At 51.4% G+C, this 14,296-nt stretch overlaps 2 protein-coding genes across 2 annotated transcripts in view; one reads left to right on the top strand and one right to left on the bottom strand.

Annotated features, from left to right (window-relative positions):
* The window catches only part of LOC104082657 (embryonic pepsinogen-like), a 3,824-nt gene extending 234 nt beyond the window's left edge, over positions 1-3,590 (top strand). Inside the window, exons 2-9 of the mRNA XM_009585862.1 lie at positions 167-341; positions 652-769; positions 1,258-1,376; positions 1,488-1,687; positions 2,112-2,225; positions 2,735-2,879; positions 3,138-3,236; positions 3,432-3,590. Coding sequence (XP_009584157.1) covers positions 167-341; positions 652-769; positions 1,258-1,376; positions 1,488-1,687; positions 2,112-2,225; positions 2,735-2,879; positions 3,138-3,236; positions 3,432-3,569 — 1,108 coding nt within the window. The 3' untranslated portion in view covers positions 3,570-3,590. The remainder of the gene's footprint in view (positions 1-166; positions 342-651; positions 770-1,257; positions 1,377-1,487; positions 1,688-2,111; positions 2,226-2,734; positions 2,880-3,137; positions 3,237-3,431) is intronic.
* Positions 3,591-8,824: 5,234 nt separating this feature from the next.
* On the bottom strand, positions 8,825-10,627 carry KCNA10 (potassium voltage-gated channel, shaker-related subfamily, member 10). The gene has a single exon (XM_009585860.1). It carries the CDS (start codon positions 10,552-10,554, stop codon positions 9,004-9,006), a length of 1,551 nt encoding a protein of 516 aa, XP_009584155.1. The 5' UTR covers positions 10,555-10,627; the 3' UTR covers positions 8,825-9,003.
* Positions 10,628-14,296: the final 3,669 nt, after the last annotated feature.

Genomic DNA, 14,296 nt, shown 5'->3' with positions numbered 1-14,296 from the left:
TGCTTGGGGGTTTTGCAGAAATCCCCCTGACTCGGTGTTTTGGGGGGGGTCCACGGTGCTTCTGCTGTTGGATCAGCACAAATATTGAAGGTGTCAAACGCTGCTCGCAGGAGCTGCAGGCAGCAAAATCCTGTCGAACTTATTTTTCCCGTGGTGCTTGTGCCAGGCTGCCCTTGGAAAGGGGGAAGAAGCTGAGAAAGGTCCTCCGGGAGAAGGGCTTGCTGCACCGCTTCTTCCAGCGTCACCGCTACGACATCGGCACCAAATTCCCGCATGCTTTTCCCAACGGGACTGAAGTGGCCACCGAGCCCCTCCTGAACACCCTGCTGAACACCCTCGATGTAAGTGTTGGCTTCGTCCCCCAGCAGCGCAGCCCTGGGGTGGTTTGTGGGACACGCATCCTCATGTCTGTGCTGCGCATGGACCAAACCCGAACCATTTTACCCCAAAGGCATCAGCTCGCATCCTTTGCTCCTTCCTGCCTATGCTGGTGGCCCTGGACCGAGCCAGGACACCGAAATGTCCCTCCAGCTGCTCTGCTAGAAGCAGGGTGTCCCCATGAAGAAGGGGACCATGCAGGTTGAAAGCCTGGGGAAGCTCCAGGTTGGGTTTCATGCCTTAAAAGCAACCTTTGGTCCCGCTGCCCCGCAGATGGAGTACTACGGGACCATCTCCATCGGCACCCCGCCACAGGACTTCACCGTGGTCTTCGACACCGGCTCCTCCAACCTCTGGGTTCCCTCCATCTCCTGCACCAGCCTGGCTTGCCGTAAGTAGTGGCAGGCAGGGCTCCCCGTTTCAGCAGAGCTGAGTCCAGCAGCACGTCCTGGGCTTATAACTGCACAATTGAGCCCAAAGGTTGGGGTGACATTGCCAGGGGACCGGGGGCCACCTAGCCAGTGGAATGAGCAGACCCCGCGGTGCTGGGTCCGTAGCATCTGTGAAACGCACTGGAGAGATGAGTATTGGGGGTGTAGGACCTACTCAGTGCTGTACTCGGCAGGGTGATCTGCTTAGTGCTCAGTGCCTCAGTTTCCCCATCTGTCCGAAGGGGCTGATGGGATTTCCTGCGGATCCCTGGTTGCTGGAGGAGGGGCAGGGACATACAACAAATGCTCACAGCTAAATTGTTCCTGAAAGCAGGATAATAAATGGCAGGTCTAAACAGCAATTCAGCAGGGTTCCTCCTCCCACGCTTCCCTTACGGCTCAGCCTTGCTGAAAGGCTTCGTTTCTGATTTTCCCACTTACCTTCTAGAAAACCATCAGATGTTTAACCCATCGCAGTCGTCCACCTACAAAAGCACAGGGCAGAACTTGTCTATTCAATACGGCACTGGCGACATGGAGGGCATCGTGGGCTCCGACACCGTCACCGTGAGTGTCACGATGGCATTTCCAGTGAGGGTCCTTTGTGCCTTCTCCAGCTGATTAACGTCAATATTGCAGTGCCTGATCCAGATCTTACGGCATCCTCCCTGTCCCTAGGTTGCATCTCTGGTGGACACCAACCAGCTCTTCGGCTTGAGCACCGCCGAGCCCGGCCAATTCTTTGTCCATGTCAAATTTGATGGGATCCTGGGCTTGGGCTACCCAAATCTGGCTGCTGATGGGATCATGCCGGTGTTTGATAACTTGGTGAATGAAAGCTTGCTGGAGGAGAACCTCTTTTCGGTCTATCTGTCCTGGTAAGCCATGTGGGTCTCAAGATGCACCTCACGCAGATCATTGCATTCGTTGGTGGCTCCAGCTCCTCCACCGTCACTGCTGCCATCCGGCTGTTGCCTCTGTGTCACGACATGCAAAAGCTGGGGGGCTCGCAGCAGGTGGCCACCAGACTCACTGGGGAGCTTATGGCTTGCAGGGAAACTTCCCTAGTTTCCAGCCACGTTTCCACCACCGCTCCCTTTTTTTCCTTTTTCTGGGTCCAAAGGACCTGGCACACACTGCTGTTGTACCACTGCCTCGCTGACGCTCTATAATGAGGAGGGGAGCGGGTGCGACCGTGGCATCGCAAGCAGCATCTCACCCCGTGGGACACACAGCCCTTCAGCCCTGCGCTGAAGCCATGTGGCAAACCCTCCACTGTTTTTTCTTTTCTGCATCGTCCAGTGAGACAACAGGGAGCGTGGTCATCTTCGGGGGAATCGATGAGTCTTATTTCACCGGCTCCATCAACTGGATCTCTGTCTCCTACCAAGGTTACTGGCAGATCTCCATGGACAGGTAACAAAACAGCTCTGCTGGTCTACGATGTTCATTTCTAACCATTGTTTCTAAAGAGACCTTGGACTCGTCAACACCAGAGGCTTTCCACTGGCATCTAACACCCCAGGGCTGTGGGATGCAGAAGGTTAAGGGGCCGAAATCCATAGTACTGTGGTAATTACCACCCAAAATGGGGATGCTTTGTGCCTGGGACACAGCCTAGATCTTCTCTGCACAAAGCCTGTGCTCTTGGGGACGTCTCTGGTGATGAGTAGAGCAAAGTTATGGTCCAAAAGCTACTTTGTTGAGCTCGGTTGGGTCCCACCTGCTGGGTTGTGTTCAGTGCTTCGGTGCCCATGTGTGCAACAGGGGCTGTGATACCAGCTGGCATTGCAAACTCCAAGAAGCAAAAGGCTCAAGGGAAGCACTTTGGGTTACCCAGCTTTAACTCTTATAAAAGAAGTTCGAAAACATCACTAAGATCCAGCTGGTTATTTAATGGCCCTGTGCTTTGTCTGTCCCCCCAGCATCATTGTGAACAGCCAGGAGATTGCATGCAGTGGTGGCTGCCAAGCCATCGTCGACACCGGCACTTCCCTCGTGGCTGGGCCACCCTCCAGCATTAGTAACATCCAGAGTGCAGTCGGGGCCAGGCAGGACACGTACGGAGAGGTAAGAGCACCCATGGCTTGTTCTCCTTGCCCTGGAGGCAGCCTGGCACTGCCAAGCCCAGCGTCAAGCCTGCTTCCACGCACTGGGAAACCTCATCTCTGCTCACGGCAAACCGGCCCTGCTCCTCTGATACCTCCAGTAGAGATCACCATGAGATACTCCTAGTTTCTAGTTCATACCGGTGAAATCAAAACCCTTCACTGTTCACCCTGTGAACATGTTTCCCACCTAAAAGCCTCTTTCCTCTGCTCTCTGCAGTACAACGTGAACTGCAGCTCCGTTTCTGCCATGCCTGATGTCATCTTTGTCATCGATGGAGTTCAGTATCCTGTGCCCGCCTTTGCTTACGTTGAGCAGGTAAGGGGGAACCAGGTGGTCCTGGTTTCAGGAGCCTCTCTCAAGGTCCTTCTACTTTCTCCAATGGCTCTGGTCACCTTGGCTTCTCCCATTCCCATGGGAGACAGGGGATGGATGGCCACGGGCCTCCAGAGCGATGCAAGAAAAGATACTAGCCCACATTTCCCCCATTTGCCTTTTCTTGCTCAAATGCAGAACGACCAAGGACTTTGCATCAGCAGCTTCCAGAACACCTCTGGGGACCTCTGGATCTTGGGAGACGTCTTCATCAGGGTGTACTACAGCATCTTTGACCGGGCCAACAACCGTGTTGGACTGGCCAAGGCTATTTAGATCCACCACGATGCCAGCAGTGCTGTGGTTTCATCATGCAACCAGATTACAACCATGTTTTTTTGACGTAGCTCACACATGAATAAAGCGTTAAGGGTTCAGAATTGGTGGCTGCACATTTATTTGTGATAAAATGGCAGGAATTAGGAAGGAGCTGTCATACACTTGCTGCTTTGTGGTGGCTAAGGAGCATTTGGTCAACACAGTCTTGACTAAGGCCTTTGGGAGCTGCGCTCATAGCCTGCAGGGGCTGAGGGGCAGGTCCCTAGGAAGTCACAACTGGCTTCTTTGTTCGGGTTACATCAAGTAAGTAATTCTGGAAACCCCAAATTTCCATCCAGGGAGGATGAAGTCACCACCCCAGACACAGCCCATCTCAGAGCAGATCCCTGCAGACCCACAGTCATGTCCCACCAATGGCTCACCCAGTAGCTCCCCGTCCCTGGGCTCAAGGTTTATTCCCGTGTCCTCTACATGGTGTCCAATAGCCCAAAGACATCTCAGGGCAGTGACTCCCCCAGGAGAATGTGGCTTGGCTGGAGATTTCCCTTGGACCACCCAAGAGAGCAGGGCAGGAGATGGCTCTCACCCAATGCGTGCCTCCCATCGTGAGGCTTTTACATCCACAGCTGCGCATGTGTAGAGGCGATGTCTTATTTCCGTTTCCATAGCTTAGAACAATCCTGTTACACTTAGTTGTTTCCCTATAAAGAATCTCAATTAAATGCCCCTTTCCCAATAATGAACCAGCCTCTGCTATGAGATGGTCACCAAGACCCTGCAAACACCAGCTTGTCCTCAGTTACAGTCTTTACTACTGTGCAAAAAACCCACCAAAACCTAATATATTTATTTTATGATCATTTTCCCTTGCAATGATCAGGACGATTCCTTCTCTAATTTTGTTTCATTCCTTTAAAGTAGCAGTTCCCGGTTTTGAAAAGGAAATTACCTCCATCCATATAAAATCCTATTAAAAATGGAGGCTGCCTCTTTTCTCCCAAGCAGGTGCAGTGAAAGCACTCAGCAGGCGGCCGGGAGAGAGATCCAAGAGTCCCTGCTGCTTCTTCATTCCTACTGTGCTGAGGGATAAGGGGCTATTTGCATTATTTATTGATAAATGAGGTTCCATCACCGATGGGCCCCGGAGATTGCTTACCCAATGGGAACAGGGATGCAGAAGGAGAGATCCAGGCAAATAGGGTTGGAAATGAATTTTTCTCTCCTCTCGCCATGCAAAAGTTGCCCTCTCTTTGAGCTGATTAGAAAGGAGTATATGATGTGGGATGGTGGAAATGTGATTTATCCCCTCCCAGCTCCCTAAGCTCACAGAGCCCTGGGTCACTGAGCCCCAGCGGGTGGGAATCCCTTGTGCCCAAGAGGGACCCAAGCCTGGGTTTTGGGCAGACGGGGCTTTACCTCGGCTCCATCCATTCCGCAGGAATTTTCTCATTGTTATGAACAATGATGCAGTGGGAACCATGGCTCCGAGGATCAGCAACCCATGGACCAGCCTCTGCCAGGGTGGACAAGACCCAACAGGAGAATCCAAGCGCTGTAGCTGTGCTCCTGGTGAGTGGGACAGCAGAGGGAATCCATGTCCTTGTCCCGGGCAGGACCAACAGCCCTAAACCCTCCTGGCATGGCTATACTGGTGCCAAGAGTCCCCTGCAAACACTGCCCTGTGGCGGGCTTCTTCCATGTGCCTGGGCCCCGTGGCCAAAGCATCCCCCGTGGCCAAAGCATCCCTTCCCACATCCACGCTCACACATGCAATAAAGAAAGAAACCAGCTAAAAGCTTCCAAGCGTGAATTAGAGAGGGGGAAACACATGTCGGGACTGTCGACATCCAGGGAAATGTCTATCCTGGAGTGCCATCTCGTGGCTGCGGTGCCAAAACTGTACTCCTGCGCACGGTGGGGGGGAAGCACAGAAATATCTGCCTGGTGGCAAAAGGATGCTCCAGGGCTTGCTTGGAAATTTCAGCTCAAAGGAGGAGGAAGATGCTTCTAGCTGACAAATATTTCACACATGGCCACAAGTTCTAACTTGGTCCAGGGATAAAAAGCAGCCAGGACATCTTTCTGTTAAAGCCAAGAGGTTTCTTGTCTTCTTTTTAGCTTTTTCTGTGGCAGTACAAAATTTCAAGTGGGAATTCAGCCTGCGTGCTGGAGGACATGACAGATTGGCTCATTAAACCTGGTGCGTGCTTCTTCCATGAGAGCATCCCCCGTGGCCAAAGCATCCCCCGTGGCCAAAGCATCCCTTCCCACATCCACGCTCACACATGCAATAAAGAAAGAAACCAGCTAAAAGCTTCCAAGCGTGAATTAGAGAGGGGGAAACACATGTCGGGACTGTCGACATCCAGGGAAATGTCTATCCTGGAGTGCCATCTCGTGGCTGCGGTGCCAAAACTGTACTCCTGCGCACTGTGGGGGGGAAGCACAGAAATATCTGCCTGGTGGCAAAAGGATGCTCCAGGGCTTGCTTGGAAATTTCAGCTCAAAGGAGGAGGGAGATGCCTCTAGCTGACAAATATTTCACACGTGGCCACAAGTTCCAACTTGGTCCAGGGATAAAAAGCAGCCAGGACATCTTTCTGTTAAAGCCAAGAGGTTTCTTGTCTTCTTTTTAGCTTTTTCTGTGGCAGTACAAAATTTCAAGTGGGAATTCAGCCTGCGTGCTGGAGGACATGACAGATTGGCTCATTAAAGCTTGACTCAAGAATAGTACAGTTAATAAGGGCCTTTTGTGGATTTCATTGAGCTTTGGGCCTGTTTTTGGGAAGGAACTAAGCTGCAAATTGTACGGGATAATGGGTTTTCTGGCAGGTTTTTATCAAGCACCAGCTGAGCGTTGACACTGGGTATTCATAGCCTGGTTTTCTTCCTCCTCACTTTAGGATAAATCAGAAATAAGCTATTGTGTCTGGAGAGGTTTAATGTCTCTGACCCCCATCCTCATAGCAAAAATCAGGGATCCCCCTCGGACCTGGCCTCCCACAACGGACGGTGTAAGCCCAAGTGCTGGGGAAACTCCTGCAGAGTTTGTCCTCAGCTCAAAGATCCGAAGCCTTCAGGTCTATAATGTCCCATGTCTCAACCCCCACAAATGATTCCCAGCTGGGGACCAGCTCCCTTGGAGCAGCACAAAGCCAAGAACGAAAAGTTGAGTCCAAATAAACACTATTTTCTGCATGCCAGAATTTGAAGCATCTATTCTTTTATTTGAGAATAAAGTTTACACGTTAATAAGAATCAGGTTGTTCATCCTTCCATCCATCCTTCCATCCATCCATCCATCCACCCATCCATCCCAGCACCATTTCGGTCCCTGTTTGCTAAGGGAGCAGGAGCAGTGAAGATGTGCTCATGGATGATCAGGCTGAATATTTCTCACCCCAAACCTTTTCACCAGGGTTTCTTGTGGTGACTTCCCAAGGAATAAACACCAAAAGTGCTTCACTTTGACAGGCTGGGAGTGAAGTTTGGGGAGGGGAGTGCTAAAAAAATAAAAGAATGTAAAACGTTCAAGCTTTCTAGAGGAAAAGGAGAAAGAACCTGCTATGAAATAAAAATAGTGACGTGGCAAAGCTGCTGGAGAGAATTGAGGGGTGAATGGAGAGGAGCTGGGGATGTCTCAGAGTGCTGCTCTCCAGCTGTGCCCAGCTGTGTCTCCTCCAGCCGTTCCCACAGATGATGAGAACTTGAACACAGTGGGAAGGAGATTACATAGCTCTCACAGCTCATCCTCCTGTCCGGGATGATGGTCTGGGGGTTGCAAGGGATGGGGTGAGGAAGAGGATGGTGGAGGGATGGGAAGAAACCAGGGAGAGCAGACAAAAAGGGAGATTTGTCCTAAAGGGAGAAACTTGTCCTGACGGAGCTGTGCTGCTCATGTTGCAGATCCATCTCCCTGGGGTGCAAAAGACCTCACTGCAGAAAGACAGTCCACAAAAAGACCCCAAAACCAAAATAACAACCCCCCAGACCAGAGCCAGCACAAGCTCTGCAGCAGAGCTTCCCTGGGGTGCAAAAGACCTCACTGCAGAAAGACAGTCCACAAAAAGACCCCAAAACCAAAATAACAGACCAGAGCCAGCACAAGCTCTGTAGCAGAGCTGGCGGGATGCAGGATTTCTGCCACAGGGAAAATCCCAGCATGCCCAAACTCACATTTTCCATCAGGCCAGGAACAAAAAAAAAAAAAAAAAAAAAAAAAAATCCATCTTTCATGGCTCCTTTCTGAATGAAATTGCAAACCAGAGATGCTGGCACGTTGCGTAATGATCGTGTCGAACCTTTAGGAGATGAGACATCAAGTATAACAGATGTGGGATATAAAAGCGGATGTGTAGACACTGCATGAGAAACTGTGATTTTAATGTAGGCAGAAACATCAAAAAAAGCCAAGTGAAACAGTGAAGTTGGAACAAAATGTTTTTGTCGGAAGAAAACCTGCTGGCATTAGAGAGAACGGCAAAATGATCTGCTGCTGGTTTCTCCCATCAAAAGTGCCGATGGAAATTTGCATCTTTTAGAAAACCAGAAGTGCCTTTTTACAATGGGAAGCCGAGCTGTCGGGAAACGTCAGCCCTCATCACTCTGTGCCCCATCTGCAGCAACGTAAGTGACAATAAAAGCTACAAGGCCATGGTGGCTCGTCCCCAAGGGCATTTGTACACCAGATAACCCCTGAGTCAAGCATCTGTGGCAGGATAAATCCTTTTCTCTCTCTCAGAGCTCAGTTCTCCATCAGAACCCCCGGTGGGTGTTGAGCCACGGTGCCCTGGACCTTTCTTGGTGGCCGTGCCACCGTGACTGGTCACGATCCCTCTCTTCCTAATCCCCCCCACCGTGGCTTGGTCCCATCCATCACTACCCACCCTGCTGTGCCAACAACATTATTTAGGCGGGCAGACCAGGGAACTCATCCAGCTAAAAACATAATTTTTAATTTTTTTTTGCCAGCTTATTTTTCAGTCCCAGATCTGGGAATTGTTGAGACCCCCAGATCCTGAGTGATGGGTGGGGAAGAATTATTTTAAATGGGTTAAGAAAACCCATCTTCATCCCTGGACAGCTGGGTGCCACTGAGCAAAGCATTTTATGTCATTTTGCCCTTTTTTCCCCTCCGGTAAATGGAGGAAATCGCTGTACATGGGAAACTCCATTCTGACGCCATGGACAGAGAAGCTAAATGTCAAGCAGATGAGCATCAAATAATAAAAAACAGACTGATGGGCAGGGAAGAGAGATAAGAAAGATGGTATTTATTTGAACAGCCACAGGAAATCAGAGATTGAAAAATGTCTAGAAAACAAAAAAAAGCAGCAGCACATTTGGTTTAAAAAAAATAATCAGAGCGTGCAGATGTTTTATATATTATCCAGCCAATCCCACCGGACTAGTCCCGTCATGGCCTCGACCATCATTTTTTGGCCTTGTCTCGAGGGTAACCCCCATTGGTCTTATTGAGCGACTCCATGCTGCCATTTCCCGTCACCACGCTGGTGAGTATTCGCTCCACCTCCCCAGGCAGAATTTGCTTCTCTTCGTTCTCTGTCTCCCTGTGGTAGAAATAGTTGAAGTTCGAGACGATGACGGGGACGGGCAGCGCAATGGTCAATACCCCTGCGATGGCGCACAGAGTCCCCACGATCTTCCCACCCAAGGTGGTGGGACACATGTCTCCATAGCCAACGGTCGTCATCGTGACCACGGCCCACCAGAAGCCGTCGGGGATGCTGGAGAAATGGGACTGCGGCTCGTCCACTTCTGCGAAGTAGACAGCGCTGGAGAAGAGGATAACGCCGATGAAGAGGAAGAAGATGAGCAAACCCAGCTCCCGCATGCTCGCTTTGAGGGTCTGCCCCAAGATCTGCAGCCCCTTGGAGTGCCGGGAGAGCTTGAAGATGCGGAAGACCCTGACCAGCCGGATGATCCGCAGGATGGCCAACGACATGTTCTGCTGCCCGTTGAGTTCGCTCTGCTGGATTAGCTCGGTGGTGAGCGTCACAAAGTAAGGGATGATGGACACAATGTCGATAATGTTCATGATGTTCCTGAAGAACTCGGTCTTGCTGGGGCACACGATGAACCGGACAAACAGCTCAAAGGAGAACCAGATGATGCAGGCTGTCTCTATGACGAAGAAAGGGTCCGTGAAGGTGCTGTGGGCCAACAAGGTGTCTGTCAGATTCTTAGAAAGCTCCTGGGTGGACTTAAATTCCCTTTCCTCCCTGAACTCCGGCAGGGTCTCCATGCAGAAGATGATGATGGAGATGACAATGACCAGGACGGAGACCAAAGCTACACCCCTGGCCGCACTGGAGCTTTCGGGGTACTCAAAGAGCAGCCAGAATTGCCTATGAAAGTCATTGGTTGGTAAGAGGGTCTCAGGGTCCTTGATGAACCCTTCATCCTCCCTGAACTGGTCCATGGCTTCATCACCCAGCTCATAGAAGGTGATTTCATCAGCAAAGACATCGATGGGGACGTTGGCCGGGCGCCGTATTTTCCCACCGGACTGGTAATAATACAGGATCCCATCAAAACTGGGCCTGTTCCTATCGAAGAAATATTCATTCCTCATGGAGTCGAAGTAACGCATCCTCTTTTCTGGGTCCCCAAGCAAGGTCTCAGGGAACTGGTTGAGGGTCTTGAGCCGCGTCTCAAACCTCAGCCCAGCAATGTTGATGATGACTCGTTGGTCCCCCTCATCCATGCCCACCCTCTCCCCCACCAGGTGCTCACTGAACTCGGCAGAGAACCTGGAGAAAATGGTCTCGTTGTTGGCATTTTCACTGTTGATGAGGATTCTCAAGTTGGAGAGGAGGTTGGCGCAGCTGGGATGGCCTTTCCGTGACTGGCCGGCGGGGCTGAGGTCGTTTGAATAACAGGGATCCTCCACGATCTGATCAGCGTTGTCAAAACTGACTAGTGCCACCTCCATCTCCTTCCAACTGGACACGTCCATCATACACTAATCAGATTAGCAGCATAAATCCCCGGGTCGGATGCCGGCAGCTTGTGTCTTTCCCACGCTATGAGGATCTGCAAGTGAACGGACAGAGAGAGCGAGCTGAATTGTGCATATGTATCGTTTGGCTCAACTGGAAAGAATAAAACAAACCTGAGGTCAGAAAAACCTGTATTTTTTTAATGCAAACATTAATTTAATCGACTGGCAAAAGCCTTATACTTCCAGCAAGTTGTTCATCTCCAGATCCTGCAAGCCCTTTTGGCGTGGCTTCATTATCATCGTTAAACCTCCCAAGACCATTTACAGCACCCGAGGATAAAAGGTCAGGCAGTAGCAGAGGATGGGGGTGAACCCAGGTGTCCCACCCAGCCTTTCCCCAGCAATCCCAACCCTGCAGAGCAAGGGGTCATTTCAGACACTTCCAGGTGTGGGTCCAGAGTTTGGAGCAGGATTTGGAGGTATTAAACATGGGTGTCCTGGTTAGCAGCAGCCCTTGCTCCAGCTGGGAGAGGCATTGGGTCAAACCCCAGGAGGTCCTGGGTAAGTTGCAGCTGGGGCAACCGGCGTTTGGAAAACAATTCCCAAACTAGGGGCCACACTGGGATTTGGGGAGCGCAGTCCATGAAGAAGGCAGGTCAGGAGGAGATGGACATGTCCACCAGCCTTGGAGCACCCCTTTGCTCTGCGTGAAGATGGGTATGAACTGAGACCCCTTGTCTTGATCCAGAATTTGGAGTGGGCAGTGGGCGAGGTGATGTCCTCCAAAGCTCTCCTAGGCCTCCTTCATGGTAGACCTGGTATTCCCAGCCATAGCAAGAAGACGAGGACTAAACACTCGGGTCACTCAGAGAGCATCTTTCAGGCCATGGGTGGATTTTTTCCCAGACCGGCTCTGGCAGGCACTCAGCAATGGAGACCATGTCCCCAAAACACTCCTGGGTGCACGTCTCCCCGACACGCCGCTGCTGTTGTACTGAACTCGGAGGCAAAGTCAAAGAGGAGCCGAGGGATCAGGCCAAGTTACGGAGCTGGGAAGTTGCCTGTCCTGCCTCAGGGAGAAGCATGAACAGAAAATAGAGTTTAACGGGGAATGGTTCTAGGGAGATTTGCCCAAAACCTCACTTTCCAAGTAAATTCAACTCCCTGATTTATTTCCCCTCCAGCTCTTTTCCCCATCAGCTCTTTTCCCCACAGATATGTTTTCCGGACATGAGAAACCACGGAAGGACATGTAGAGCTGCTCTGCATGACCGCTAATCACCAAGGGCACGCTGGCTTTCTTACCCAGCGAAGTTCCGAGAGAGGGAGCGAAAAAACCCAAATGCCCTCAACTGCCAAGAATAGCAAGGCAATTTAGGCCACGTCTGCACGGAGCAGCAGCGGCGCTGGGGCTGGTCCTGCGATGAGGATGCTCTCCACCGCAGGCTTTGCTTCGTGCAACCAGGTGCTGGGAAGGGACCCATCCTGTCCATGGGGATCGAGCTCACCCGCTGCCTCAACCTCCCTATTTAACTGAAATCATTTGGGGCTCTGAAGCTTTTCCTTCCCCTTTCGCCAGAAGTGGACTTATCCATCCATGCTGATGCACTGCTGGTGAAGTTGGGTAGGACAAGCTAGAAACCCAAATCCATTGCAGAAGTAGGTGTTAACATCCCGGCTTGCTACAAATCCTCTCTCTTCTGCTCTCAGCATGACAACCCTGAAAGCAGAACTTCATACAGGAGCCAGCATCCATAGCCCAGATGAGGGCTCAACCTCGCGCTTTCCTCAGCAGAGTCATGAGATTCTAGATTTGGGGACAAATCCCACCGTTTGTCATAAGCTACTTAAAGATCATGTTTCTTTGCTTAAAAAAAGCCATGGAGCATGGTTGTTCTTAGGCATCCATCTCTTTAGAGCTGCTTCTGGCTGGTTTTGTGCCAATTTTCCCACGTGGGGACATGTAGGGAGGAATATTTGGGGCAACGGGGCAGAAATGATGCCTGGAGGAAGCAGCAGCAGCAGCTCACTTTTGCCCCCCAACGCAACCTGCTGCAAAGCTGAGGAACCCCAATGACTCCAAACCCAAGTCCTCCAGCCCCAGCGATGGACGCGTATCCTGCTCACAGCGGCTCTCCGTGGGGCCGGGTTCAGCTCAGGCTTGATGTTTCGGTGGCTCTGTTGAAAAGCTGTTGCGAGATGTCGCGTCGGAGCAATGGGGGGTGCAGAAAGTGCAACACAACCTCTGTGGGGAGACGGCAACCGAGAGCTGCAGGTACCCCACGCTTGAGTGCCCATGTAGCATCAGGAGGCAAAGAGATACCGCGATAATCCCAGCCTAGAAAAAGCTCTTTTGAATCTTTCAAGGGAAAAACCAGTGTTAAAGAAAAAAGGAAAACTTAATACAAAACACCAGAGATCGTTTTTAAATCAGGAAAAAAATAAAGAAAAGCAGTTCGAATCAGGAGAGCGGGATTGTTTGGTGTTCAGCTGGATGGGTGAGCTGACCTGACCCACCACACGCCCCATCCCACCTCGGTCCTGGTGGGAGAGCCCAGAGGGGACCACGTGCCCAGGAGCCTCTCTGGACCATGGAGCAAAGTTAGAGCAGCTAAAGTTGACCGTGAAATTGCATCCTAAGTCAGCGCCGAGAGATGATCTTGGTATTTTAAGCATTAAGCGTGCTTAACTCTTAATACTGCACGCTGGCACCGCGGGCAAGAAAATTCCCCAGCCCTTGCTCGGTAGGACAGCTTCAACCTGAGACTTTTGGTCGCAGAAGAAATCGAGAGATCTTGAAACCTGGCTTTGCTCTGGAGCCTCCGTGCACATCAAACCGAGCCCCCCCCCCGGTATCATCCCTCATGGGGAAACTGAGGCACAGAGCTGTGAAGAGACAATTTGCACGTCATGGTCATGACTGAGAGTGGAAAGTTGTGCTCATCCTCCCTGTTGGGACACGGAAAGGTGCTTTTTAGCTCCATCAAGCCCTCGGGGCAGATGCCCAAGGAATGCAGGGCTCTGACTTTCCTTTTCTTGCCTTCAAAGCCCCAAAACATACTGACATCTGCCTGTCCCCATCACCAGAGATAGGTGCCCCACCTGTCCCCAAACCCCCAGAGCACCTATCTGTCTCATTTTTAATTTAGACTAAAATTAATGGCGCTGCCCGAAGCCTCAAAGCATCCTCCCAAAGCAAGAAGGGAGCCGCTCGCTTTGCAGTGCGCGCTCCGGGCTCCAGCGGAGGCTTGAACTAGAAAGTTGCCTCATTTTTTCCTCCTAAATCACCTAACATCTGCTTCTCAGAATCTGATTAACTAATACCCTTCAGATGAAATCCCTGGCTGGGGAAAAATAATAAAAAAAAAGCAAGCGAGGGAGAGAGCCGGCGAAAGAGAAAGGTCATTTTGAGGGAGAGAGTTTGTGTTTTGCCCATCACACCCCAGTAAATCAGGGCCGTGGTTTCCACCAGCCCCTCTGCAACCATCGAGACCTCCCCGTCTGCAACTCCCTTCTGCTTCCCACCCGCCGTCCTTTCATCCCCAGCGACCCCTCGCACTCCTGGGGCGAACAACTGCCTTTTCCGAGGTTTTTCCAGAAAACCGGAGGTGCTGAGCCTCTCTCTCCCCCCCAACCCCTCCCCACCACCCCTGTGCTGGGATGAGAAAGGAGGCGATTCCTCCCGCAGCCCCCCCACACCATCACCTACGGGGACTTACCCGCACAGGGCATGGAGGTACCAACGCTCTCTGCATCTGGG

This window comes from Fulmarus glacialis, unplaced genomic scaffold (assembly GCF_000690835.1).
Source record: "Fulmarus glacialis isolate BGI_N327 unplaced genomic scaffold, ASM69083v1 scaffold5329, whole genome shotgun sequence".
Lineage (NCBI taxonomy): Eukaryota > Metazoa > Chordata > Aves > Procellariiformes > Procellariidae > Fulmarus > Fulmarus glacialis.
Note: the sequence above shows the minus strand (reverse complement) of the source record. Positions and strands in the feature narration are given on the sequence as shown.

Coding starts and splice junctions, on each gene's coding strand:
- KCNA10 (XM_009585860.1), bottom strand. CDS start 10,554: ATGATGGACGTGTCCAGTTGGAAGGAGATGGAGGTGGCACTAGTCAGT.